Consider the following 25,005-nt stretch of genomic DNA (forward strand, 5'->3'; position numbering starts at 1 on the left):
GAAAGCTTGAAGGAGAAGTTAAAGATAATATGTTTCTTAACACAGAACCTACTATCCGTCACTTAGAAGACTTATGAAAATGAGAACTGAATCATAGACAATATGCTGCTTGACACATAAACTATTATCTGCGACCCTTGGAGAAGTTAAAGATAATATGTTGCCTTACACAAAAACTATTATCTATAACATAGAAAGGAAAGTGAAAACTTCAAGTATAGGAGTGCTCTTTTAAGGAATTTTAACTTTATCTACATAAGCAAATAAAGACTTGCAGCTTCATTACTATACTTGAAAGAAGAAAACATAAGATGACATTTGACAGAGAAGTTACAAAATTATACCCAACAATTCATGGAAACTTCTGATTCTTTCATTAATCAACAACTATATTAGGAATACAGTGGCTTAGTCTCCAGGTTCTCCAAAATTCGAACCTCTTCTTTGTAAATTTTCATCTTTTTATACATTGTGGAATAGTGGTTGATTTCTGAAACTGCCCAAATTATTTAACTGTTTCTCTAACTATATGAAGTAAAAACTATTACAGAATTTTACAGAGGGTAAAAGACACCTCCAAGAACATCCAATAACTAGAAATCACTGAATTAGAATATGAGGATAACTGCTGGCTTGCTCTGTGAATCTGCCATCGACTTCTTCTGTATATGCTTAAATAATGATTAATCCATTTAGTCGTGATAAACTGTGTTAGCCGTGTGTAAATCTGGGCTTACGTATGTATCGGATGTGTTTTGATTGGCCAAAACACCAGAAAATACACCCAATTGCCTTCCTCTTCAGATTCAGTTTTAACATTAATTTTTCCGTTTACATAGCGAAATCGACGCAAAATATGCAAAGCGGAACTGAAAGGAATTAACTCTGTTTAATAAATCTATCGGATTTGCCTGTTCAGTGCTCCGTTGACTTCCCATCACAAATCACAATCGACGCTTTCCATTTTTATATCAACCCAATCCTTAATAAACTGCGACAAGACGGATGTGTCGGAGTTATAAAACATAGCATATAAACTATCGGGTTCGAAACCCATCGCAATCGCAATCGGCGCTTTCAATTGGTGCTTGAACTCAAACCTTGCGATATTGCGGACCCACCGAACTTATAAAGCACATCATATATAAACTATCGGGTCCAGCCATCGCATATCACAATCGGCGTAAATCATATACATATATAAACGTTATGCGATGATCACGGACCCACCGGGGCTTATAAAACATAATATATATATGCTTCGGGTCCGGCCTGTTCAGCACTTTATTAACTGCTTATCGCAATCGGCAATCGGTGATTCCCGTGGTAACTTCATACAAATGCCCGCTGCGTTTCGCGATTGCAATCTAATCGCATTGCTATCACACACACACACACATATATATATATTGATTATGGCTTCATATAACTATTTATATTGCGATTTAACTTAATCGCATGGGCCAATTCTTTTAAACTTGTTTCTTTTGTGTTTTGATTCCGATAGGTAGTTTATTACATTTCCTCCTTGCCTTATCTTTTTTTAAAGATATTTTCAAGTGATTCTTGAATGAAACATGAATATTAAACGTAACAAAAAATGCATGTTACAACATCTGGCTCCACCTGGGGATAGTGCTTTTGCCACAGAAGCACTAAGAACCGCAGATTAGTGCCTTCACCTCAGGCATGGAGTCATATATTGCTTTGCATAAATTTAAATTCTATGGCATTTGTACATTGATTTCACTCCGGTATTTACAATGAAATGATGCTTATTCTTCAGAACTGGAAGTAATGCTTTAAGTATTGCCCATTGACAAGCAGCTGTAGAGTCTCACCATCAAGATTCTCAAGAATGAAGGTATTATTGGATCTTACTTTAGCAATTCTAAAAGGGCCATACCAGAGAGGATCAAACTTCCCATGTTTACCCTTATCTTCTCTTCTGGTATCCCATCTCAATACTAAATCTGCAACTTTAAAATCAATTTCCTTGGCTTTTCTGTCAAAAATATTTTTCATCTTGGATTGATACAAAATCAAGTTGTCTCTTACCTTGTCCCTGTTCTCGCTTAGCTCCATCACTTTATTCATTCTTCTTATCAAAGCATTTGGTTCTTCTTTTGCCTCCTGAATCATTGCAATCACCAGCTTCACAAGTTGACTTGGAAATAGAGCCTGAGTTCCATATACTAATTCAAAAGGTGATTTCCCTGTAGATCTTCTTGTAGTTACTCTAGCAGCCCACAGAGCAAACTTTAACTTAGAATCCCAGTCTCTTTGATTTTCTGCAATAGTTTTCTTAAGGATCTTCATCAAAGTTTTGTTAGTAGATTCAGCTAATCCATTTCCCTGTGGATGGTAAGCTGTTGAATGGGACAAAATAACATTATACTTGTGACAAAAAGCAATGAACTTACTTGAATTAAAGACCTGAGCATTGTCTGTTATAATTTTGATGGGGCATCCAAATCTGCTGAAAATATTCTCCTCCAGGAACTTCATTACTATCTGATCAGTTGCTTTCTTAGTAGGGATTGCCTCTACCCATTTGGTGAAGTAATCAGTTGCTGTGAGAACCCACTTGTGTTGTCCACTTGAAGGTGGATTAATCTCTCCTACAAAATCCAATCCCCATTGTCTGAATGGTTCCTCTATGAAAACTGGAATCAAAGGTAAAGGAGCCAATCTCTTTTTCTCAGCAAAAAGCTGACACTTCTGACAACTTCTAACAAACTTATATGTATCACCAAATAAAGTAGGCCAATAAAATCCTGCCTGAAGAATTTTATGTGCAGTCATCTTCCAACTGTAATGTCCTCCACATAACCCCTCATGATAATCTTTGATTGTTCCTGTAAACTCATCCTCTATTAAACATAATAATAAAATTCCAACAGGATCCTTCCAGTATAAACTGCCTTCCACAATCATATATGGCTGCGCTTTGATCTTTAGTGCTCTATACTTTGTTCTATCTAGAGATTGGGGGCAGGAAAGAAAGCACAAATAATGAATTATATGCTTATACCATTCTGAACACAAAAACTTATACCTGATCTTCATACCTGGGCCTTGCTTTCCTTCATTTTCTTCAGCTACTCCTTCATTCACAGGTGTCAGCAGGTTGATTCCCAATGCCTGAAAGTTTGATTCCGTTAACATTTTTGCCAATCCTTGCCCTTTCACCAACTTTGTGGGTTTTATGTCCAAGTCATATTCTTGGATCTTGGCTATCCATTTTCCTCTTCTGCCTTCTATGTCAGCCTGTACTAATACATATTTTACTGCAGCGTTTGGCACGTAAGCAATGATTTATGGATGCAACACATAAGTTCTAAAAACTTTTAGGGCTTTTACCAAAGCATATACTTGTTTCTCAAGAATATTATATTTAAGCTCAGTGTCCTTGAGAATCTTGCTGAAGAATGCAACTGGCCGTTCTTTCTCTTCATCATTTCTTTGCAATAAGATAGTAGCTATTGAATTCGAGGACGCAAATGAAAAAACTTGGAAAGGCTTTTGATAATCAGGGCTGATTAGGACTGGAGCTGCCTGCAATGCCTCTTTAATCCTGGAAAATGATTCTTTAGCTTCCTTGGTCCAATGCACTTCATTCTCCTTCTTCAGCATATCAGTGATTTCTTTCACGATTTCTGCATAGTTGGACACAAATCATCTTAGGAAGTTAATTTTTCCCAGAAATTTTTGGATATCCTTTTTACTTCTAGGCAATGGTATTTTTTGCATGGCTTGTACTCTGGCTGGATCTATCTTTACTCCATCTTTGGAAACAATGTGCCCCAATAGTTTTCCTTCTTCCAGAGCAAAAATGGATTTCTTGGGATTCAGGGAAAGCCCAAATCTTCTACATTTATCAAAAGTCTTTTTCAAATGGTCCAAATGTTCTTCATCAGACTTTGAGAAAACAATAATATCATCCAAATATATTACTACAAATTTATCTCCCACAAAAGCAATGTCCATAGCCCTCTGAAACGTAGCACTTGCGTTCATCAATCCAAAAGGCATTCTGGCATACATAAAGGTTCCCCAAGGAGTTGTGAATGCCATCTTTTTCTGATCCTCCTTATTCATGACCACCTGGTTATACCCAGAAAATCCATCCAGCATTGACATTCTAAAAGATCCCGTCACCTTTTGCAGTACGTGATCCATTTTAGGCAACATATAGTTATCTTTCAAAGAATCCCTGTTGAGATTTCTGAAGTCCACGCATAACCTTATTTCTCCATTTTTCTTTCTCATAGGCACTAAATTAGCCACCCAATCAGAATACCTGAGCGGAACTATTATTTTGGCATCAAGCAATTTTTTGACCTCCTTTTCAATTGATGGTAGAAGCAAAGGATTTATCTGTCTAAGCTTCTGTTTGAAGGGTTTAATTCCCTCCTTCAAGGGAATCTTGTGCTGAATAATATTTACATCATAGGTTTTGAGATCTTCATAGGACCATGCAAAGACATCAACATAATTCTTGAAAAGTTTAATATATCTCTCTTGAAAATTAGGTGAAACTCCACCGTACAATTTTACTAACCTGGGTTTCTCTTGAGTTCCAATGTTGTGATCCTGAATATGTTCATCTTGTGAAATTTTCCCTGAGTCAACAGCCACATCATTGGAATTAAAAAGCCTTTCAAGAGGAACAAGTCCCTTTGGTAGAATATTATCTTTCAATTGAAAGATATTCTGATTTGCTATTGAATCTTTTAAATCACTGACTTTTGCAATTTCTGTTGTCTCTTCTTCATCCTGATCAATTTCTGTGCCCTCAAACTCTTCAACCATAGTCAAAAACTCTTTAATCTGCTGATCATCTTCAAAAACTTGCCAATTTTTAACATTATCAGGAACAGAAGGTCTGTGTCTCATTTCTACCTCATATCTTAGTCTTGGATTAATAGGAGGCTTGAAAGTACTAGCAGCCACAACCAATGAATCTGCTAATCTATTCTCATCTCTTGGAATGAATTGAATGTTAAAAGCTTCAAAAAAGTTCTCAATCAAATCCCATACCTCATTTCTGTATGCCCTAAGCCTAGGGTGCTTTGTTTGGCAATGATCTTTTATTTGCTTAATAATCAGCTCTGAATCTCCAAAAGCAGAAATTGACTTAACTCCCATCTGTTTAGCTGTTTGTAGAGCAATAATCAAGGACTCATATTCTGCCACATTGTTTGTTGCCTCAAACTCTAATTTAAAGGAAAAAGGGAACATATTACCTCTAGGTGCAATTAGAAGAAAACCAACACCTGTTCCTTCCTTGGAATAAGCTCCATCAAAGAAACATTTCCAGAGAGGTGGGATCAGCCACTAGAGATCAGCACTGAGGCAGGAAAGGCAGATGCAGGGCTTTTCAGGCAGACGCAGAGGTAGCAGAAGCCTGCGTAGTCACTTGTTCGGCTTGCGTGAGTGACGCAGAGAGGCCTAGGGCTTATGCAGTCAAGCAGGGGCTGACGGAGAGGGTTTGAGAGCCACGCAGAAGCCAGCTGGGCTGACGTTGGGATTGGGAGAAGTGCTGAAGAATTATTTCTCTCTGTGGGTAAGCCAGTTTGGCACCCTGTTGTACAGAAAAATTGCTGAATAATAAAATCCTCCCTCGCTGCACCGGTTTTCCCACATTGGGTTTTTCTGTGGATTGTTGTCCAAAATATCCGTGTGAATGTGTTAATGCTTGTGCATATGTTTGTTTCTGTATTACGGTGTGATATCTATAGCAATATTTATTTTAATGTTTATTGAAGTAATTTCATAAATAACTTATTGTGGAATAGGTAGGAAAAATAAATTAGTTGCTGTAGTGATAGAATTTTCACAATCATTTATACATCACCAAAGAAGTAGCAGCTCTTCAAATCTAAGGAAGGTTAGATCAAAAGGCAATATTCTCTCTATTGAAGCAAGGATGTCATCTGAAAAGGAACATCTAGAGCAACAAGTTCGTTATCAATTTGAAGATTATATCTTCACAAGTGAGTACCCTTTTTATAAATCTAGTATAGTAAAAATGACTTCATGCTTCAAGGAGAACCATAAGTTGGTTGGGATATCAAACTTCCTTGCATGGAAAAGAAGGATAAACATAGTCCTCGAAGTAAATGAAGTCATTGATCATGTCCATGGAAAGGTCTCAAAGCCACCCAAAGAACAAGCATTATTTGAATACATGGAAAGGGATCTCAAGGCTCAAAAGATTCTTAAAGATTCCATTAAAGATCCTCTCATTTCTTATGTAGCCAAGCTGGAGACATCTAAAGAAATATATGATAAGATGGTAAAACTTTTCTCTAAAAGCATGATAGAAAAGATCATATCACTTAGATCTGATCTATATAAATTGAAGGTGTCAAAGGATGAAGGGATATCATCATGCTTCTAAAAAGCATCTCAAATAAAAGGTTAATTGCATGATCTAGGAGAGATGGTATCTAATAACCAAATGATCTCCGTTATTCTAAATGCATTGGCTGATGAACAAGGTAACCTCATATCTACTAGGGAAGAGGAAGCTATACCATTTATAAAATTATAGTCTCGCTGCAAGGCAGAAGAAGACAGGTTGAAGAAAGAAGGTAACAAAAGATTAGATAGAAGGGATCAATCAGTGACAAAGAAAAGGGAAATTTGGAAAGTTTGGTTCTACAAAGAAAAAGAAGAAGAACATGGCTAAGGAAAGATTGCTATGATTGTCAGAAACTTGGGCACTATAGAAGAGATTGTCCTAAACATAAGAGGAACAAGGAAGAAGCTCATACTACTGAGGAAGTGAAAGAACCTGAGACAAAGAAGCTTAAGAAGGAAGAGGTAAAAATATTTCTACTATGACTGAGATGACCTTATTTACTAGAAGGTACTTTTCACTTGTAATTTATAGATAAGAAGCAATGTAAATAAGATAGGATGCATCAGATTAGAAAATAGCATCATGATAGAAGCATTAAAAGTAAGAGCCCTTGACATGGGAAGCGAAAAGGATGTCTGGAACAGGTTCTATTAATTACAAAGAATGGGAACTCTTGGCAACCTCATTAAAACCTCAAGTGATACTTATAGAAAGAAGTAGAGGTCATCATTGACTTGATCATCATACAACATCTGCCGGGTGAGGATATGAAAGATCCTCAAATTTCTTTGATGGAATCCTTATCAAAGGATTCACTAATTTAGAGAGGAAGCAAGAGTTTCATAAAAAAATCCAACTCATGGGCTTCAGGGGATGATGGTATGATGACATAATAGGAAAGCAGGTCTAAAGGATAAAGTTCATTTGTTCAAATGAAGCTACTACAGGAAGTCTAGATGACCGAAAAGAAAAATGAGGTATGTATGCACACAGATTATTATCAAAGTCATGTCATATGGTTGCAGATAATATGGATCACTATTTCCATCTTGGGAAATATGATCAAGAGAAGAAGGGATCTCCTCCTCCGAAAGATTGCAGAAAGGCATAAGTCACACTAGATGGAATCAACATAATATGTTATCATATGAATCATGAGGACGCTGACTACAATTAAGGAACTCTGATTGGAAACTCCTAGGAATGAAGTGTGTGAAAAGAAAGGAAGAGATCGTGAAATTATGCAACCAGGGTAGAAGGCATTCAACATCCGAGACCAAGAAGAGTTGACTAGAATATCTCCCAGAAAGATATGAAGACTCTGATAGGAGTCGGAAAAATATGGAGACCCTTGACAATGAATATCTTTGGGAAATGTGTCAACCTGTATGTGAGATGTTGATACCTACAGGAAGATGTCATGATGAAAGATCATCACAAAGGTAATGTTTGATTTAAGTGTTCATTTATTTTTGAACTAATATTTGGATGGGTTTATGTAGGACTGCCAAAGGGAAGATCTGTGGATGAATTCCAGGAAAATCATATTGAAGGATGTAAGATCCTTCCGGAAAATATGGCATGAAAGAAGGCAGAATGACATGAAGCAAAACCAGATGGAAAATTGATGGATCACTTTCTGATGAAATGAGGACATGACTAACTCATGGATGAAAGTGATGGATGGTCCATGCCCTATGAAGAAGCCCCCGAAAAATGAAGACTCCATGACAAAAGAAGTTGATGACATCAAAGAAGAGAGGAGTTCTTCAGGCAGTTGGTTGTTCCACATGAGGAGCTGCTACAAGTCCCTAGTTAAGAGGGAGCTTGAAAAAGAAGTTTCTTACTTGGAAGAAACTTGGAAATTCCTAAGCCAAGAGGGAGCTTAGGTACATTTCGTTTTGGTAGGAATGAGTACATTCCTTTATTGGAATATGTCCTCCCTATTTGAGACGGAGAGATGGACATGTCATTCTGGTCTTCACCTAGGAAGACAGAATGGAGGATTGGGTAATCATTTGGCATCCGATGCTCTTTGAGGATGAGATAGGGCATCCAATAGAAGAGTAGTCGTGGAGGACTGATATTCTTTGAGGGTTGGGGAGTCCAAGATAAGAATAGTCCTCATGGAACATACCCTGAGTACCTGGGTAGGGGATGTTCCAAGAGAGACAATGATGAGAGTGTCTATAAATCATTGGTCTCACCAACATTGAGCTCAGATCTTGTGGAGATAAGGAGTTGTTAGTCAAGGCCTTGCTATGTAACAATGCTGGTTGATATGATGTTATACAAATGAGTTACCAATCCGAATTCTTCTTATGAGAAATTCTTCAGATTGAGAAAGTCCAAGTACCATTATGAATACCTCCCTAGTTAAGAGGGAGTGTTGAAAAGTGTAACTAGGTTCGGTTTTCATAATGACATGTAATTATGATTTTATGTAATGCAATGTAAAGAATAAAAATAAAATTATTGTATTGACTTGCTTCATGGGTTTCATGAGCAAGAGATTTTGTTTTTGAGTCAAGACTCCCATTAATAGTCTTTAGGATTTATTTTTCATCTAGTCATAAAATGTTAAGAGTCATTGTCATGTGATGAAGTCATGTTACACTTTGTAAAAGGTCAAACTTGTCTATGTAAAGTATCCTCCAAGACCTTGTCACTTATCCTCTTCAAGTCGGCTTACAACGATGGAAGAAACTGCTAGAAGAAATCAACCTAACTACAAGTAATCATGTCGGCCTAAAGGACATGAGATAAGGTGTATATAAAGCCTAACTCAGCCTCACTTGAAAGCAAGCAACTTGACTTGCATTCGATCAAGAAGAAGTGCAAAGAAGTGATAAGGAAGTGATAAGGAGTTTCTACTTGGATAGCAAAGGAGGATTCTTCTGGGCAGCAAAGAAGGTTTCTTCTCGGGCAGCGAAGGTGGATTCTTTTGGGCAGCGAAGAAGGTTTCTTCTGGGGCAGCGAAGGTGGATTCGTTTGGGCAACGAAGAAGGTTTCTTCTGGGGCAGCAAAGGAGGATTCTTCTAGGGCAGCGAAGGAGGATTCTTTTGGCCAGCGAAGAAGGTTTCTTCTGGGCAACGAAGGAGGATTCTTCTGGGTAATCGAGATAGAGATCTAGAGACTGAAATTCTCTAGAGGAAGCCACTAAGATCATAGAGACCGAGTTTCTCTAAAGGAAGTCGAGAAGAAGCAGTGTGAAGGATAGAGACCGAGTCTCTCTAGAAGGAGCCGAGGAGAGCAGTTCAAGATCAAGAAGAAAGTTGAGGAAGAGAAGAGGCAGAGTATCAAGGTTAGTGAAGAAGATTTCTTTTGGGGCAGCGAAGGTGGATTCTCCTGGGCAGCGAAGAAGTTTTCTTCTGGGGCAGCAAAGGAGGATTCTTTTGGGTAGTGAAGAAGGTTTCTTCTAGGGCAGCGAAGGAGGATTCTTCTGGGCAACGAAGAAGGTTTCTTTTGGGGCAGCGAAGGAGGATTCTTCCGGGTAACCGAGATAGAGATCTAGAGACCGAGATTCTCTAGAGGAAGCCAGTAAGATCATAGAGACCGAGTTCTCTAAAGGAAGTCGAGAAGAAGCAATGTGAAGGATAGAGATCGAGTTTCTCTAGAAGGAGCCGAGGAGAGCAGTTCGAGATCAAGAAGAAAGTTGAGGAAGAGAAGAGGCTGAGTTTCAAGGTTAGTGACAAGGGTCTTTGTCATGATCTTGGTACTCGTCAATTGAAGATCTAGAAGAAGAATTTTGATCGGGTTTTCCCTTAAGAGGTGAGAGGTTTTGGCCCTGGTTGACAAGCCTACATACTGTGTCACTTGTCTTTTATTGTTGTTAAATTTGGCAACTAGGGCCAAACTCCATGTGGGTCATCTTATTAATGGAAGCTGATATTTTGCTTGGATCCCTCTCATCAAGAGGTGTAGGATTGATCTAAAGATCATCTGATTCCGATAAGTATTCATGGAGATATGAATTCATTTGCGTTTTGGGACAATTCATCAAGGTCGGCCAACAACCAAATAAACCCCACTTGTGCTCAACGTTTTAGTATAAATAGAGGTGGCCTTCAAGTCATTTTCAACACACTTGGGATCTCTTCCTCTCTACTTGTCTTTGGGTGTTAGTAAGAGGGGAGATCCTAAGGGATAATGCTGCCCTAATCTAGAGGGCAGAACCCGGAACTGCCGGGAACTGCTGGAATAGCCGGAATTGCCTGAACTGTCGGAACTGACGAAACTGCCGGGAATTGACGAAATTGACAGAACAGCCAGGAATAGCCAGGAGCAGCCGGAACAGCTGAACTGCCGGAACTGCTGGGAATTGCCGGAACAGCCGGGAATAGCTGGAACAGCTGAACTGACGGAACTGCTGGGAACAACCGGAATTGCCGGAACAGCTGGAACTGCCGGAACTGCTGGGAACAACTGGAACAGCTGGAACTGCTGGAAATTGCTAGAACTGCCGGAACTGCCGGGAACAACGGGAACATCCAGAATTGCCGGAAACTGCTGGAACTGCTGGGAGCTACCGGAATAGTCAGAACAGTCGGAACTGCCGGGAACAATCAAAACTGCTGGGAACTGTCGGAGCATCTGTCTCTGAAGGAGAGCAGCATGCAAGGCACAACTAACATTGGGACAGTTGTATGGTGCTTAGCAACAAATACACCAATCATGCAATGTTACAACTAGCATGCAAGGGACAACTAGCATGCTAAGGACAACAAGCATGCTAGGGACAACAAGAAAGCAAGGTGTAGACTACACATAGGTCAGTATGGCAACATGGTGCAGCAATAGCACATAATGCAATACAATGATGGGTACAATCATGATTAATGAAGCGTGATGAGATGCATCATAGTGATGATGGGTGCAGCGTGGTGCAGCGCAGTGAGGTGCAGCACGATGACGAAATGCAACACAACGATAGGTGAAGGAGTCACCTTGGAGAATCAGTTGAAGCAACATGTCTTCAACTGATCTCATGTATCATCTTCTTAGAGATGATCTATGCTCTTATTTAGATAAGTCAAAGTGTTGACTTTTGTTGTAAACATACTATCTCTCTCTCTCTCTCCACTGAACTACTGAAGAACATATAAGAAGAATTGATCAAGGGTTTCCCCACATTGGGGTTTGTCCCTGGCTAGCGCCACATCTTGTGTCCTCTTGTCTTGGCTTGTCTTCTGCGATCTATGTTTATGTTCTATCTGCAGTTTACTTTAATGCTGATGTGATTGCTAATCTGGAAAAGATATTGAGCTAACTGTGAAAATTGAAATAAATTGCTCTAAGCATAGAACATACCTAAAATTAACAATTGTGCATATTGGTAATTGTCTTGATGAAAAGAACACAATAATAACATAACAAAGAAAAGACTATAAGCTAAGAAGTAAAAGTATATCACAAGCAATTATCAAGCAGATAAATCTTTTAACTATTCATGCCTTATATTTCTCAACAAGTGACACCTCTCAAGGCTAGAACCCCTGCCCGAGCTACAATATTTAACAGAATGTCCCTCTTAAGTTGGTTATTCAATGTATTAGGACAAGAAGGTAGAGCCCTAGAAGTTAAATTACCTCTTTGCCTAATCAAGTCTAGTTGTGAAACCAAGCCCTACTAGAAGGAATCTTTGCAAGGGAAAAGCCTTCAATCATAAGATCAACCACAGAATAAAATAAAATCAAAACCCTTGTTGAGGAGCCTTTAGGGTATGGCCCAATATGAAGAATTAATGCTTACCTCATAGCAACAAGAGAAAAACTAGAGAAGTTACCCTAGACATCTCCCTCCAAGTGACAAATTCGTTTTTTAGTGGATCGATCTTGATAGCCTTGTAGTAGTCTTGAATTAACACAAAGTTGCTTTTAACATGTAGAATAGCCAAGGAAAAGTGACTTCAAAGTTCAAAGTTGACACTAAAGCTTCATGAAAATATTACTTTATGGCAAAAGTGATCTCAACTATTCACCACAATTTGGGAGGAGAGTGAGCTTTATGTTTAGAGCAGAGGTCTTTCCCACTTTTGCTCAGAAAATGTCTAAGAAACCTCAAAAAAATGTTGACTTGTGCCACAATAAACTTGAAGACCAAATGATTACAGAGATTTGACTTAAGTTTGCATTGCTTAAAAACCTCTAAAGAGGTTTGCACTAGGAGTCCAATGTTCCTCTCCAATATAGGTTAGATTGACTTGGAATAATTTTAGGAAGGCAAGAGAGGTTCAATGTCTCCCTTAACATGCTCAACATTGACTCGGGAAAGCTTCTTTGACCCCCTGACAGGTAGAAAAAAGGTGGATGATTCCTTGACTTGGTCCAGGTTTAGCATGCTTTGATGATTTGAGGATTGACTTTCTTGGCTTTTACTTTGCTCTTGGTCAATAGGAGTGTTCTTCACTTGATGTGACCCTTGCTTTGCTCATAAGATGTGCCCCATTGACCCTTTTGACCCTCATGGCTGCTCCAAGATAAGTTGCCCCCCTTTGATGATGGAATAATGCTTGAAAAGGTACTTTGAAGAAGGCGTGTTCGGTGCTTTGACTTGGAGATGACTTGGCTTGCTTTGGAGATTGAGATAGACCTCTTTCCTTGCCTTGGAGAATGTGAAACTTTGCCTTGTAAAGTGCAAAGTCATTGTGAATTGTGATATTGCCATGAAGAATGATGACCATGGCCAAAGAGGTGTGTATACATAATAAAAATGGAGTTGTCTTTAGTGCGACATTTTGGACTTTCTAGTGCCGGAATCCCTCGGAAAAATTTGAGGTGAAATCTTGATTTGTGTTATTTAAACTGGTTTTTTGACTGTAAATATGGATTCAGCACCCTGAAAAGCCCCTAGGGCACTTTGATTGTGCAGAGGTTACCCATCAAGCTTGTGATTTCAATAAATTCCTGCTGGATTTTAGAGAAATTAGACCGGAAAAGCTTCCAAAAAGTCTCACTAAAGACAACTCGAATAAAAATGGCCCATGCGGGAAATAAAAGATAAGACAATAATGAGATGGGTGTTTCCACCCTTACTATAGAGTTAATACAATAAGTGTTCCCTTAAGCCCTGTGCCCTAATATATCCACTTCCATGATGCTTGAATACCAACCTAGGACTTAAGCATGCCCATCAAGGTAGGGAGTTACCATCCACCAATGGGCAGTTAGCAAAGCCATAAAACTAAGCACAGTGGAGATGAAACTAAGAAGACTAGTCATGACCATCCATCCAGGTGGAACTAGGATACACTTTTACACTGCATACCACATGGCCTACAAGGCCAAAAGATTGCACACATTTGGGCTACAAATGGTATGGTCCTTTCAGAAACTTTTTGGAGTACCCTGCTGAAAGAGTGGTAACAGGGTGAATGTTTGAACTCTAAGTCTCATCTACTCAAAATCAAAAGTTAAATTATGCATTGATTTCTGTAGATGTATTTGCGCAAGAATCGTGTCCCTGACCTCAACAATCTCCTATGCAACTTTTTAAACATTGAAGTCAATAGCATGTGATGTGTCTACAAACCTTATGTGAGCATTTTCAAAAGCACAAATTTCGGATTTTGATTGTTTTCTGAAACATGTTTTACTTTTCTAGTATCCGTAATATCACGAAGAGAGTTGCAGCAGCAGTCGTGAAAGCAGCAGTTGCAGAAGACCTTGCAGATGGATATCGAGAAACAGGACCTAAGGAGCTCCGTCAGATGTCAATGGTAAGCCGTGTATCTAGATTGGAAATCCAGAAGTAGAGTTTCATCTTTCAATAGTTCTCCAAGTTTTTTAACTCAATAGAGCCATTTTTTGGATGTTTCAGGAGGAGACAGTGAAATATGTGGGAGATAATATGTGGTTTCCTGAATATTCACCTCTTGTGCTAGAAAAGTAAGATCCTTAAGATGTTTTGCTAATAAAACTCTTAGGAATGTTGGACCCCATTTCAGAATGCCATTTGAAAAGATTCAAGGTGGTAGCTGTTGCCTGGGGCTGTTTTAGGGGTTTCAGGCCATGCTCTGTAATTTCATTGAGTCAAAATTGGATTAACTGGTGTCTTTTATCCTCATAATAGCTACTGCAGTATTTGTCGATATAGCTTCCCTATTTATTGACTCTCCTTGAGGTACTGTCTGCAGTTAAGAAAGCAAGTGCGGGCACTTCCATTTATGTATGTGACACAAAGTAACAGTTTTGATGTAGTACGATTTGGTAGTCAGATTACTTTTCTTCTACTTGTATCTTCACGTTTATATGTAATTGGTTGGAAGAACTAGGTCCAGTTTCTCATTCTCGGTCAGCGTTTCCATTTTTTCATAACAATGTGATATCATATACATTTTTGTTTTCCTTATTAGGTAACGATATTACATATTTAAACACTATACTGAATAGCCGGTGAAACCATTACAAATGGGTGATTTTTCTACTACTGTACAGCTTACGGAGTCACGACTTCCGACTTTCTTCAAATGCACCTCAGAATCTATATTTGCAGAACACACATTGAGATGTTGGGAGAATGTTTATCCAAAACGCTTGCCTTTCCTGTCATGATTTCCGGTTCTGATTGAAATTTCTCATGCTTTTACGTGGAACCTTGAGCACTCGTAGTTCCACCATATCCCAAGGTTTTCAATGTAAATCAAATCGGTGACCTCAGGAAAACCTAAAACATTCCGATGATGGATTCTGACATTATTCTCACTAAAATCCGATGGTCTAACATAGTTTCACGTAGAACTCTAATCTGCTCATTATTTCACCATGTTCCAAGGGTTTTGGGGATCTCTCAATCAATCGGAACTTTGAGAATTCAATTTGTTGGATTTCGGCAAGGGTGGCCAAAAAAGCTCCGTTTAATTTATGATGCAACAAGGAGCTCTGTTTTAGATGCAGTGCCATATATCTTGTTTAGCCACAAGAAAGTCGAATAACTGTCTTGAATTCACCATGTTAGAGCATATAATCGATACCTTTTCTGTTTTGCGGAATTCACTATGATGGAGCATCTAATCGTTACTCTCTGTATTTTGTTAAAAAGTTTTTGCATATTTCGTCAATCCCATTTTCCTTTTACTTATCTTGTAATACCTTCTTAAATGCAAGTTGTTTTTTTTTTTAAAAGACAATATGTTGCTATTTGATTCAGAATCAAAGATATTTACAAAGGAGAGCGCGTGCTCTCCTGAGAGCTCAACTAAGCCAAAAAAATACAGCTATATCTGATCCTTGGAGAGACTAAGGACTGACCGCCCCGAAAGGGGTGATTACAACATCTGACCAGGCAACCAGCATTGGTTTCAGAACAAAAATCAGACTTTGACATGTCTTAATTACATCAAAACTGAGCTAAACATTTACTTCAGGAATTACATCAAAAAACTTCACAAAAAGGAGCCAAAGAGCCTGTGATGCCATGCAAACAAGGACAAGGAACCTAGAAGACAGCGACTGAGAAAAAACTAAAACAGCTGGTATAGACCAGCATGGATGCTTACTCCATCAAGCCATTCTTCTAAATTTAAAGTCCCTGGTTGGAGCAGAAGACCTTTTTTGACAGCGTGTCAGTTTGAAGGTTTAACTCCCTGTAAATGTGGAAGAAGAAAATCCTGTGAAAACCACTGATCAAGTTCTTTATTCTGGACTTCCAGTATGCCAGATTCAAAACCTGCAAGTCGATCTTTCCAGAAAGCCCAGTCTATAATGATTTTTGAATCATCACCAATTGTTAAAACAGAAATGTTTAAAGAAGCTGCTAAGTGCATGAGACCCCATGCAGCAACAACTCGGTCTTTGTATTAGTACCCTGGCCGAACCCCAGACTTGCTTTGATAAAATGCTTTCTGTCTAGCATGATAATATATCCACCTGCACATTTTTCTTTTTGGGCTGCACCGTCGAAGAAGGCAACAAGGTACTGGAAATTGAAACTGGGCTGATCGCTTTTCTTCTGTGGTCAGTCTTTAACTTAGTAGGATATTCTTGCCAGAAGGCCAACACTTTGGAAGTGGCCTGAATCAAATTAGGTTGCTTGTTTTAAAAAATCAGATTATTCCTTAGTCCCCATATTTTCGAGGCAATAAAAATGGGAAGTGAGAAGGACCATCTCCCACATTCACTAAAGGAATTGTATAGCTCTGAACTTTTAATTCCAGTAACATCAAACATTGGACCATAGAGATTTAGCTATCCCGTTAAATGCAAGTTTACCAAGTCATGGTAATAGACCCTTTGAAGATTTGATTCCACCTTAACATCATTAACATCACTTTCACATGTTTGGTGTGTGGTGTCCATCACTAGCCCCACTTTCATATGTATGGTGTTTAGTGTTCAGTGTTCTGATAATAAGAATATCAAGAAAAATAAAAAATTGTGGTGTTCAACACTAGCCCCACTTTCATATGTATGGTGTTTAGTGTTCAGTGTTCTGATAATAAGAATATCAAGAAAAATTAAAAATTATTATACATTTTTAAGGATACCTCATTACAAATATGCCAGTAAGAAATAAACAATAGAAAATCAAAATTCGTTATACATTCTTAAGAATACCTCGTTACAAATCACTTATTAGATTATGATTTGTTGAAAGTTCTTGTAATTAAGATATCCATATAAGAAATAAGCAATAGTAAATAAGGAATTGTTTTGACTAATCTAAAAATTAAAGCAGATTCAATTTGGTTTTATTTTTAAGTCTACATTACTCAAATAAATAACATCTTTGTGATGCTGAGATGCTGGAAACTAGTAGAATGACAAGATACTTTAGCAAAAGACACATCAACACTATCCATGTTACATACAAAAAATGTGGTGGAAACTAGTAGAATAACTAGATACTTTACCAAAAGACACATCAACACTATCCATGTTACATAAAAAAAAATGAGATGACAAGAAGGAATTGTTTTGACTAATTTAAAAATTAAACCATATTGAAGCTGGTTTTATTTTGCATACAATCTTACATCACACAATTAAAGGATATCCTTGTGATGCTAAGGTGGATGAAGACTGTGAAATGACATGATACTAAAGCCATTTATAATTCTCTGAGCATGTTTGATAGCTATGGCATCCCTAAGCCGATCAATGACGAAAAAAGATATAAAGTTGTAGAATGTATTCTTCCTCTTCTAGTACTACCCTACTCCCCTAGCTTTTGTTGATTTCTTGCACGTAAACTACTACATATACTTCCAAAATCGGTGATGTTCGATGATGCGACCGAACAAAGAACTTCCCACCTCCGAAGTCATGGAGTCATTTACACAGTTTAGAATTCAGATTCGGTGAACAGTGGCAGTCAACAAGTTCGGATCTCCACTGGGAGACAAGTTTGGATGTCTCTGAAATTTAGGTGGATAGTTATAGTAAAGAATTTGGATGTCACTACAGTCAAGATCCCTCTGAAATTCTGGTAACCAAAGCACAGTGACAAGTTCAGATATCCAATGGTTGACTACAGTGATGCATTCAGATCTTGGTATAGTTCGGTGTCATGTCAGCTAGAAAGTAGCTCGGACAAGCATATATATAATCACAATTCGGTGCAATAATGATACTACATGTTACACAGTGAAACAAACTCTATACTCCCATGAAGAAAAGGTCAGAGTCAATATGAGATCTCGGTGCTTCTACTATGATCAAGGTAGAATTATAAAGGTAAAGGTATCAATTCAATGATGAGCCCTTTCAATGATACAGAGCAGTAGTCTGAGTGCTAAGAAGGTTGAAAGCGAAAGAGGATTCACGAAGAAGAAAGGAGCAGAAGACAGTCAAGAGAACTAGTGTCTTGGTCTTGGAGTGGCTAATAGGTCAAGGGTCTTGTCTTGGTATTCGTCAATTGGAATCTCTATAAGAAGAATTTGTGCGGGTTTTCCTCTCAAAGAGTGAGAGGTTTTAGCCCTGACTCATAGCCTACATTATGTGTCTCTTGTCTATTTATGTTCATGCATTGGTTATTGTTTGATGAAGAAGAACACTAATAATCTAAGAAGAAGATCCTAATCTAAAGAAGTAAAAAACATTCATAAACAATTACTAATCGAAAAGAAATCACCTAATGCTAATGCCCTAGATTTCTCAACAGTGTCTGCCTTGGTAGTCATGCTCGATGGATTGGGTGTGGCCGCTAAACTGCTACTTTGGTGTTCCATGGAGTCCATGAAGAATAATCCACGCTCACGCCCATCGCACATTGGCGGTAGAAGTTCCAAGGAAGTCACTCATCATGCAACAGTGGGATTGTCTTAGGTCGATTCCTTTGCAAATCTCTCTTCCTTAACTGTTCTTACCGGAAGAGAGACAACTTGGCAGTTGATCCTCTAGAAGTTGTAGAGCTCCAAGACCTTGTCGTAGTTTTGTGTCCACTAACGCTATGCTTTCCATTTGTTGAACATTTCTCGACTAAAACAAATGTGTTTGAGGTCGTTTCCACCTTTTGGCAAGGAGAGGAAAGTAATCCGAACCCCCAGCTCCACTTGCGTAAACCACTCCTTGGATTCTTCTTCTTACTCTACGAAGAGGACGTCTCGACTGCTACATGGAACTTGGATTCTTCTTCTTCCTCTACAAATGTGTCCCTTCAGATGCCTCATCTGGGTCCAACGAATGTTGCAGTGTGCCTTTCTGATACACGCTCGACGTTGCGCATGGCCTGCAACGCCTATATGAATTTTCAATGCCATATCTTTAATTTGAGCAATGAGATACTTGATAGCCTCTTTTGAGGTCGGAGACCTAGCCGTAGTTGCACCATCGATCTCGCTTTCACGAAGAGACTCGTCTAGTCATTTGTTTCATAATACATGTCAACATTACTATTAAATCTTGCTTAAGCCGATCAACGACGAAAAAATATATAAAGTTGTAGAATGTATTCTTCCTCTTCTAGTACTACCCTACTCCCCTAGCTTTTGTCAATTTTGTGCACGTAAATTACTACAGATCCTTCCAAAATCAGTGACTATTAAAACCAAGGCAGAAATTGTTGAGAAATCTAGGGCATTAGCATTAGGTGATTTCTTTTCGATTAGTAACTGTTTATGAATGTTTTTTACTTCTTTAGATTAGGATCTTCTTCTTAGATTATTAGTGTTCTTCTTCATCAAACAATAACCAATGCATGAACATAAATAGACAAGAGACACATAATGTAGGCTATGAGTCAGGGCTAAAACCTCTCACTCTTTGAGAGGAAAACCCGCACAAATTCTTCTTATAGAGATTCAATTGACGAATACCAAGACAAGACCCTTGACCTATTAGCCACTCCAAGACCAAGACACTAGTTCTCTTGACTGTCTTTTGCGCCTTTCTTCTTCGTGAATCCTCTTCTGCTTTCGACCTTCTTAGCACCGAGACTACTTCTCTGTATCATTGAAAGGGCTCATCATTGAATTGATACCTTTACCTTTATAATTCTACCTTGATCATAGTAGAAGCACCGAGATCTCATATTGGCTGTGACCTTTTCTTCGTGGCAGTATAGAGTTTGTTTCACTGTGTAACATGTGGTATCATTATTGCACCGAATTGTGATTATATATATCCTTGTCCGAGCTACTTTCTAGCTGACATGACACCGAACTATACCAAGATCTGAATGCATCACTGTAGTCAACCATTGGATATCTAAACTTGTCACTGTGCTTTGGTTACCAGAATTTCAGAGGGATCTTGACTGTCGTGACATCCAAATTCTTTACTATAACTATCCACCTAAATTTCAGAGACATCCAAACATGTCTCCCAGTGGAGATCCGAACTTGTTGACTGCCACTGTGCACCGAATCTGAATTCTAAATTGTGTAAATGTGAAGAACCTGCCCATGTATATATAGTGATTTGTCTCATAAATAAGCCAACATGTGCTTGTCCGAATAGGTGTGTCTATTCTAGGTGAGTTGACATGAGTTATTTTCTCTATTTTGAGGCCGACTTCAAGAGGATGACTAGTGCTTGTCGTTAGAGGGCTTTGTAGACTCATATACAATCTTCATACATGACATTGGCTCTAGATGACAAATCCTAAAGGTTCTCAATGGGAGCCATCTAAAATAAAACCTTTTGCTCATGAAATCCATGAAGCAAGGCATTACAATAATAATTATTTTCTTCATTTACAAAAATCATAGTTTCATGTCATTATGAAGATCGAACCTAGTTACACTTTTCAACACTCCCTCTTAACTAGGGAGGTATTCATAATCATACTTGGTCATTCTCATTCTGAAGAATTTCTCATAAGAAGAATCAGATTGGTAACCCATTTGTTTAACATCATATTAAGCAACATTGTTATATAGCAAGGCCTTGATTAACAACTCTATCTCTCCACAAAATCTGAGCTCAATGCTAGCGAGACCAATGATTTATAGACACCCTCATCATCATTGTCTCTCTCAGAACATACTCCATCCGGGTTCTGAGGGTGTGCTCCATGAGGACTGTTATCTCAAAATCCGTTCTTGATAGGCTGCTGATCAGGAAGGCCTTGTGTAACTCTTTCAAACCTACTTTTGGCTGAGGCTTAGCCTCCTCAACCTGAGAGGGCTCTCTCAAAGGATTAATGATATTCATAATGGATTAGATGGCTAACTCTATTAAACAAATGAAGAAGTGTAAGTGGTTGAAAGACAATCATTAAACATCCATTGGGCTTATGGAGTCAGAAAAGCTTAGTATGATAACAATATCAGCTAAACATGGAAGTCAGGGCATCAAAAGTTCAATATATTAGTTAACACATAGAGACATATAGGAAAACACAGTCTATAAATGTATGAAGAAAGTTAGAGCATGTCAATGAGCTCTAAGTATCATACGTTCATACTACTGCAAATAAGGAAATAAGGATAAACATAAACAAGCCACCATTGAACTCTTTCTGAATCCTGCGAAGTAAAGCCAAAGTCTGCATTCATAAAAACATAATCTTCTACAATGGCACAATATGAGTCTTCTTTGAAAAATTTCCAACCATTTGTACATTAGCTCTTCTCCTATATATAGAGCTTTTTACATAATTGAGATTCCTCCCTCAGCATGAGGGGAATTCGAATTCCACCTATCATGACACCTATTGACACTTAAAACTAATTATTAAATGAAACTGACTATTAACTGGTAGTCTTAGAGACCTAAAACGATTAGGAGTGTAACTCCTCATTATGATTAAAACAACCTTATCTAGGAATTAAACACTCCTTATGACACATATAACTCCATGAATTCGAATTTGATAGGGCTCATAACCCTCCAGCTGGCCCTCAATGACTCATCCTTTTACTGTTCCTAGAAACTAGGAGACTGTTCCTTGCTCTGTTCTGGCTGAAAAATAGGTCTTGGGACAGAGCTCATATCTTCTCATAAAAAATGTATTTGGAAAAACTGAAGGAGGCTTTTGTGAACCAATCCATGCTGAACAAAAACCTCTCTTGGTTTTTTGAAACATCTTTCCTACCACCCAGAATGTGTCTTTGAAAAACATGTGTAAAACAGGAGAAATATGCTTGTGAAAAACTGCACCTACAACAGTTTCGTAGCACAAGTTTGATCATTCATTTCTCTCAGATCATAATGGATTTGAAGAAAGTGGAAGAGGTTTTTGTATTTCAGTATCTTATGAATGAAAACCTCTTTCACTTTTTAGAGATGAGTTTTCAACTGCTCAGAAACGCTTCTAGAAGTTGACTAGTAAAAACAAGGAGTTAAAGTTCCTCCTTTTTAGAGTTTCATTCTTATGCTCGTCTTCAAATCCTTCTGCTGACCATGCTGTCTCTTTAATCACATGAAATGCTTTAAATCAACCATAAACTCTGATCCTACACTTACATTAAGACAAATAGCTCCTTTAATGCTGCCTGAAGCATCATCTAGCTATGAAACAATTTCCACTTTTATAACATATAGCTTAGAATTCAACAAAACTGTCCTTCTTCTACTTGTTTTGCCCTTGCTGAATGTTGACACTTTGTAAATGATCCTTTGCAGAGATTCCCCTTTGAAAAGATTTTCCTTTGTCTCTCAAAATTGGTCCACTAATTCATAATATGCACCTATAGCAGTTTCGTAGCACGCTACGAAACTGCTGAGCATTAGGCATCACCTACAGCAGTTTCGTAACGCGCTACGAAACTGCTGTGTAATTTAAAAAACACAGTTTTGAGACCAAAATTTAACTCTCTTGATATTTCTTTTGCTTGAAATGGCTTTTCCATCTGCCATGAAGTTGTCCAAAACTGAAAACATAATAGACACCATTCTTCAAGGAAAATTTCAAGAGGTAATCTATCAAAATTTAGGACTTAACCTTACTTGCTGCATGATTTCTTTTAGCTAAGGACGTCCTTCATGCTTGCTTAGTTGTGTCTTCAGATCTTCAATTTGCCTCTTCATCTCTTCAAAACTACATTCCTCTTGTTTAGAGATGACTGCCTTACCTTTGTCATTTTTATGCCGCTGTGATGATGGTTGTATTGGTGATGATATTTCCTTAGCCCTAGTGCTAAGTCTTGTTTCAGCTCTTGTGATATCTTCCTTTCTTTGGACACTTTCTCCTTTGAAATCGCTTTAGACAAAACAACCTAGAAGAAAATACCTTGCTTAATTGAGGAGTTGCCTCGCTTGAATTTGATGAAGATTTCTGATCTTTGCTCACCATGGGCTTGCCAAGTGCTTCTTATGCATGAAAGGAGCACGAGAATGACCAAGACCAATTCTTCCTTACCTTACCCTTTTTGTTTGAAATCTTTTCAGTGATAACAAGGACTATTCTTATCTTGGGCTCTCCAACCCTCAAAGAATATCGGTCCTCCATGACTCCTCTTATTTTAGATGCCCTATCTTATCCTCAAAGAGTATCAGACACCAAATGATTACCCAATACTCAATTATGTCTTCCCAAGTGAAGACAAGAATAATGTGTCTATCTCTCCCTCTCAATTAGGGAGGACAAATTTACTCATTCCTATAGAAGGAATGTACCTAAGCTCCTTCTTGGATTAGGAATTTCCAAGTTTCTTCCAAGTAAGAAGCTCGTTTCTAAGCTCCCTCTTAATTAGGGACCTACAACAGCTCCTTAGGTGGAGATGATGGGACAACCAACTGCTAGAAGAATTCCTTCCTTCGATGTCATGAATTTTCTTTGTTAAGGAGTCTGCTTCTTTTGGGGACTTCTTCATAGGGCACGAACCATCCATCACTTTCATCCTTGAGTTAGTCATGCCATCATTCCTCTCATCAAAAAGTGATCTATCAGTCTACACTTGGCATTGCTTCATGTTATGTGACCTTCATCATGTTTTTCTTCTTCGAAAGGTTATTTTGGAAGATATCCATAGTTCTTCCCTTGGAAGATATGTATAAACCCATCCATATATTTGTTCAAAACTAAGAAATGAACACTTAAATCAAAATTACCATTGTGATGGTCTTTCATCATGACATCCAGTGTGCATCAACATCCTGCATACATGTTGACATATCTCCCATTGTCAAGGGTCTCTATCTTTTCTAGAATTTCATCAGAGTCTTCATGTCTTTCCAGGAGATTTCCTAGTCAAATCTTCTTGGTCTTCCGAATGTTGATTGCCTTTACCATGGTTTCATATCTCATGATATCTTCCTTCCTTACATTTCATTTCATTCATAGGAGATTCCAATCAGAGTTCCTCAATTATAGTCAACCACCTCATAATTCATGTGAGGACATATAATGTTGATTTCATCTGGCGTGACCTATGCCTTCCTGCATCTTTACAGAGGAGGAGATCCTTTTTTTCTTTGATCAAGCTTCTCAAGATAAAGCAGTTATCCATGTTACCTGCGACCATACAACATTACTTTATAATATTTAATATAAGCATACATACCTCATTTACCTTTAAGTCATCTAGGTTTCTTTCAACAACTTCTTGATTGAAAAGATCTTCAACCCCTTGATTTGCTCCATCTCTTGTGTCATCATATCATCATCCCATGAATTCCACAAGTTGGAGTTCTTGATGAAAATACTTGCTTCCTCTCTAGATCGGTGAACCCTTTAATGAGGTTTTTGTCAGAGAATCTTGAGGATCTTGTATATCCCTATCTAGTAGATGTTACCTTTGTATGATGAGCCTTGACCTGTATGACTTTTTTCTCGAGATTCTTATGAGATCCCCAAGAGTTATGACCTTAACAATTGACTTCCATAGATTTTGTTCCAGTTGTCCTTCATGTTTCCCTATGGTAATGTCACGAGCTCTTGCTTCTAATGCTTTTCCTCTTTCAGCGTCCTCCACTTCTTTAGTGAAATGGACTTCTTCTCTATCTTCCTTGTTATTTCCCTTCTTAAGCTTAGGACAATTTTCTTGTAATGCTTATAGCATTGAATCTTACTTCTCTCCTTTTGGAAAATGTATGAATACTTTTTTCCCTCAATCTGTCTTCTTCCATCTTGCATAGAAATCACAAGTTGTTGAATGGAATAACTTTCTTATCCTCATAGACATTTGTTACCTTGTTCATTAGTGTATGAAGATTAATGAGGATTATCTCTCCTAGATCTTGCAATTGAGATATTATGAAGATAACCCTTTATCCTATGATACCTTAGATTTGTGTAGATTAGATCTAAGTGAT

At 38.2% G+C, this 25,005-nt stretch overlaps 1 protein-coding gene and 1 pseudogene across 1 annotated transcript in view; one reads left to right on the forward strand and one right to left on the reverse strand.

Annotated features, from left to right (window-relative positions):
- NAD-ME2 (NAD-dependent malic enzyme 2) overlaps positions 1-14,655 on the forward strand; it is a 177,292-nt gene extending 162,637 nt beyond the window's left edge. The window contains exons 18-19 of the mRNA XM_089445877.1: positions 13,973-14,087; positions 14,189-14,655. Coding sequence (XP_089302003.1) covers positions 13,973-14,087; positions 14,189-14,260 — 187 coding nt within the window. The 3' untranslated portion in view covers positions 14,261-14,655. The remainder of the gene's footprint in view (positions 1-13,972; positions 14,088-14,188) is intronic.
- Positions 14,656-18,407: 3,752 nt separating this feature from the next.
- Positions 18,408-19,197, reverse strand: LOC149151522 (protein Brevis radix-like 1; annotated as a pseudogene).
- Between the last annotated feature and the right edge of the window lie 5,808 nt (positions 19,198-25,005).

The sequence above is a fragment of the Pinus tabuliformis genome, chromosome 9, assembly GCF_031772625.1.
Source record: "Pinus tabuliformis cultivar Carrire ecotype Pingquan chromosome 9, CPIR1, whole genome shotgun sequence".
NCBI lineage: Eukaryota > Viridiplantae > Streptophyta > Pinopsida > Pinales > Pinaceae > Pinus > Pinus tabuliformis.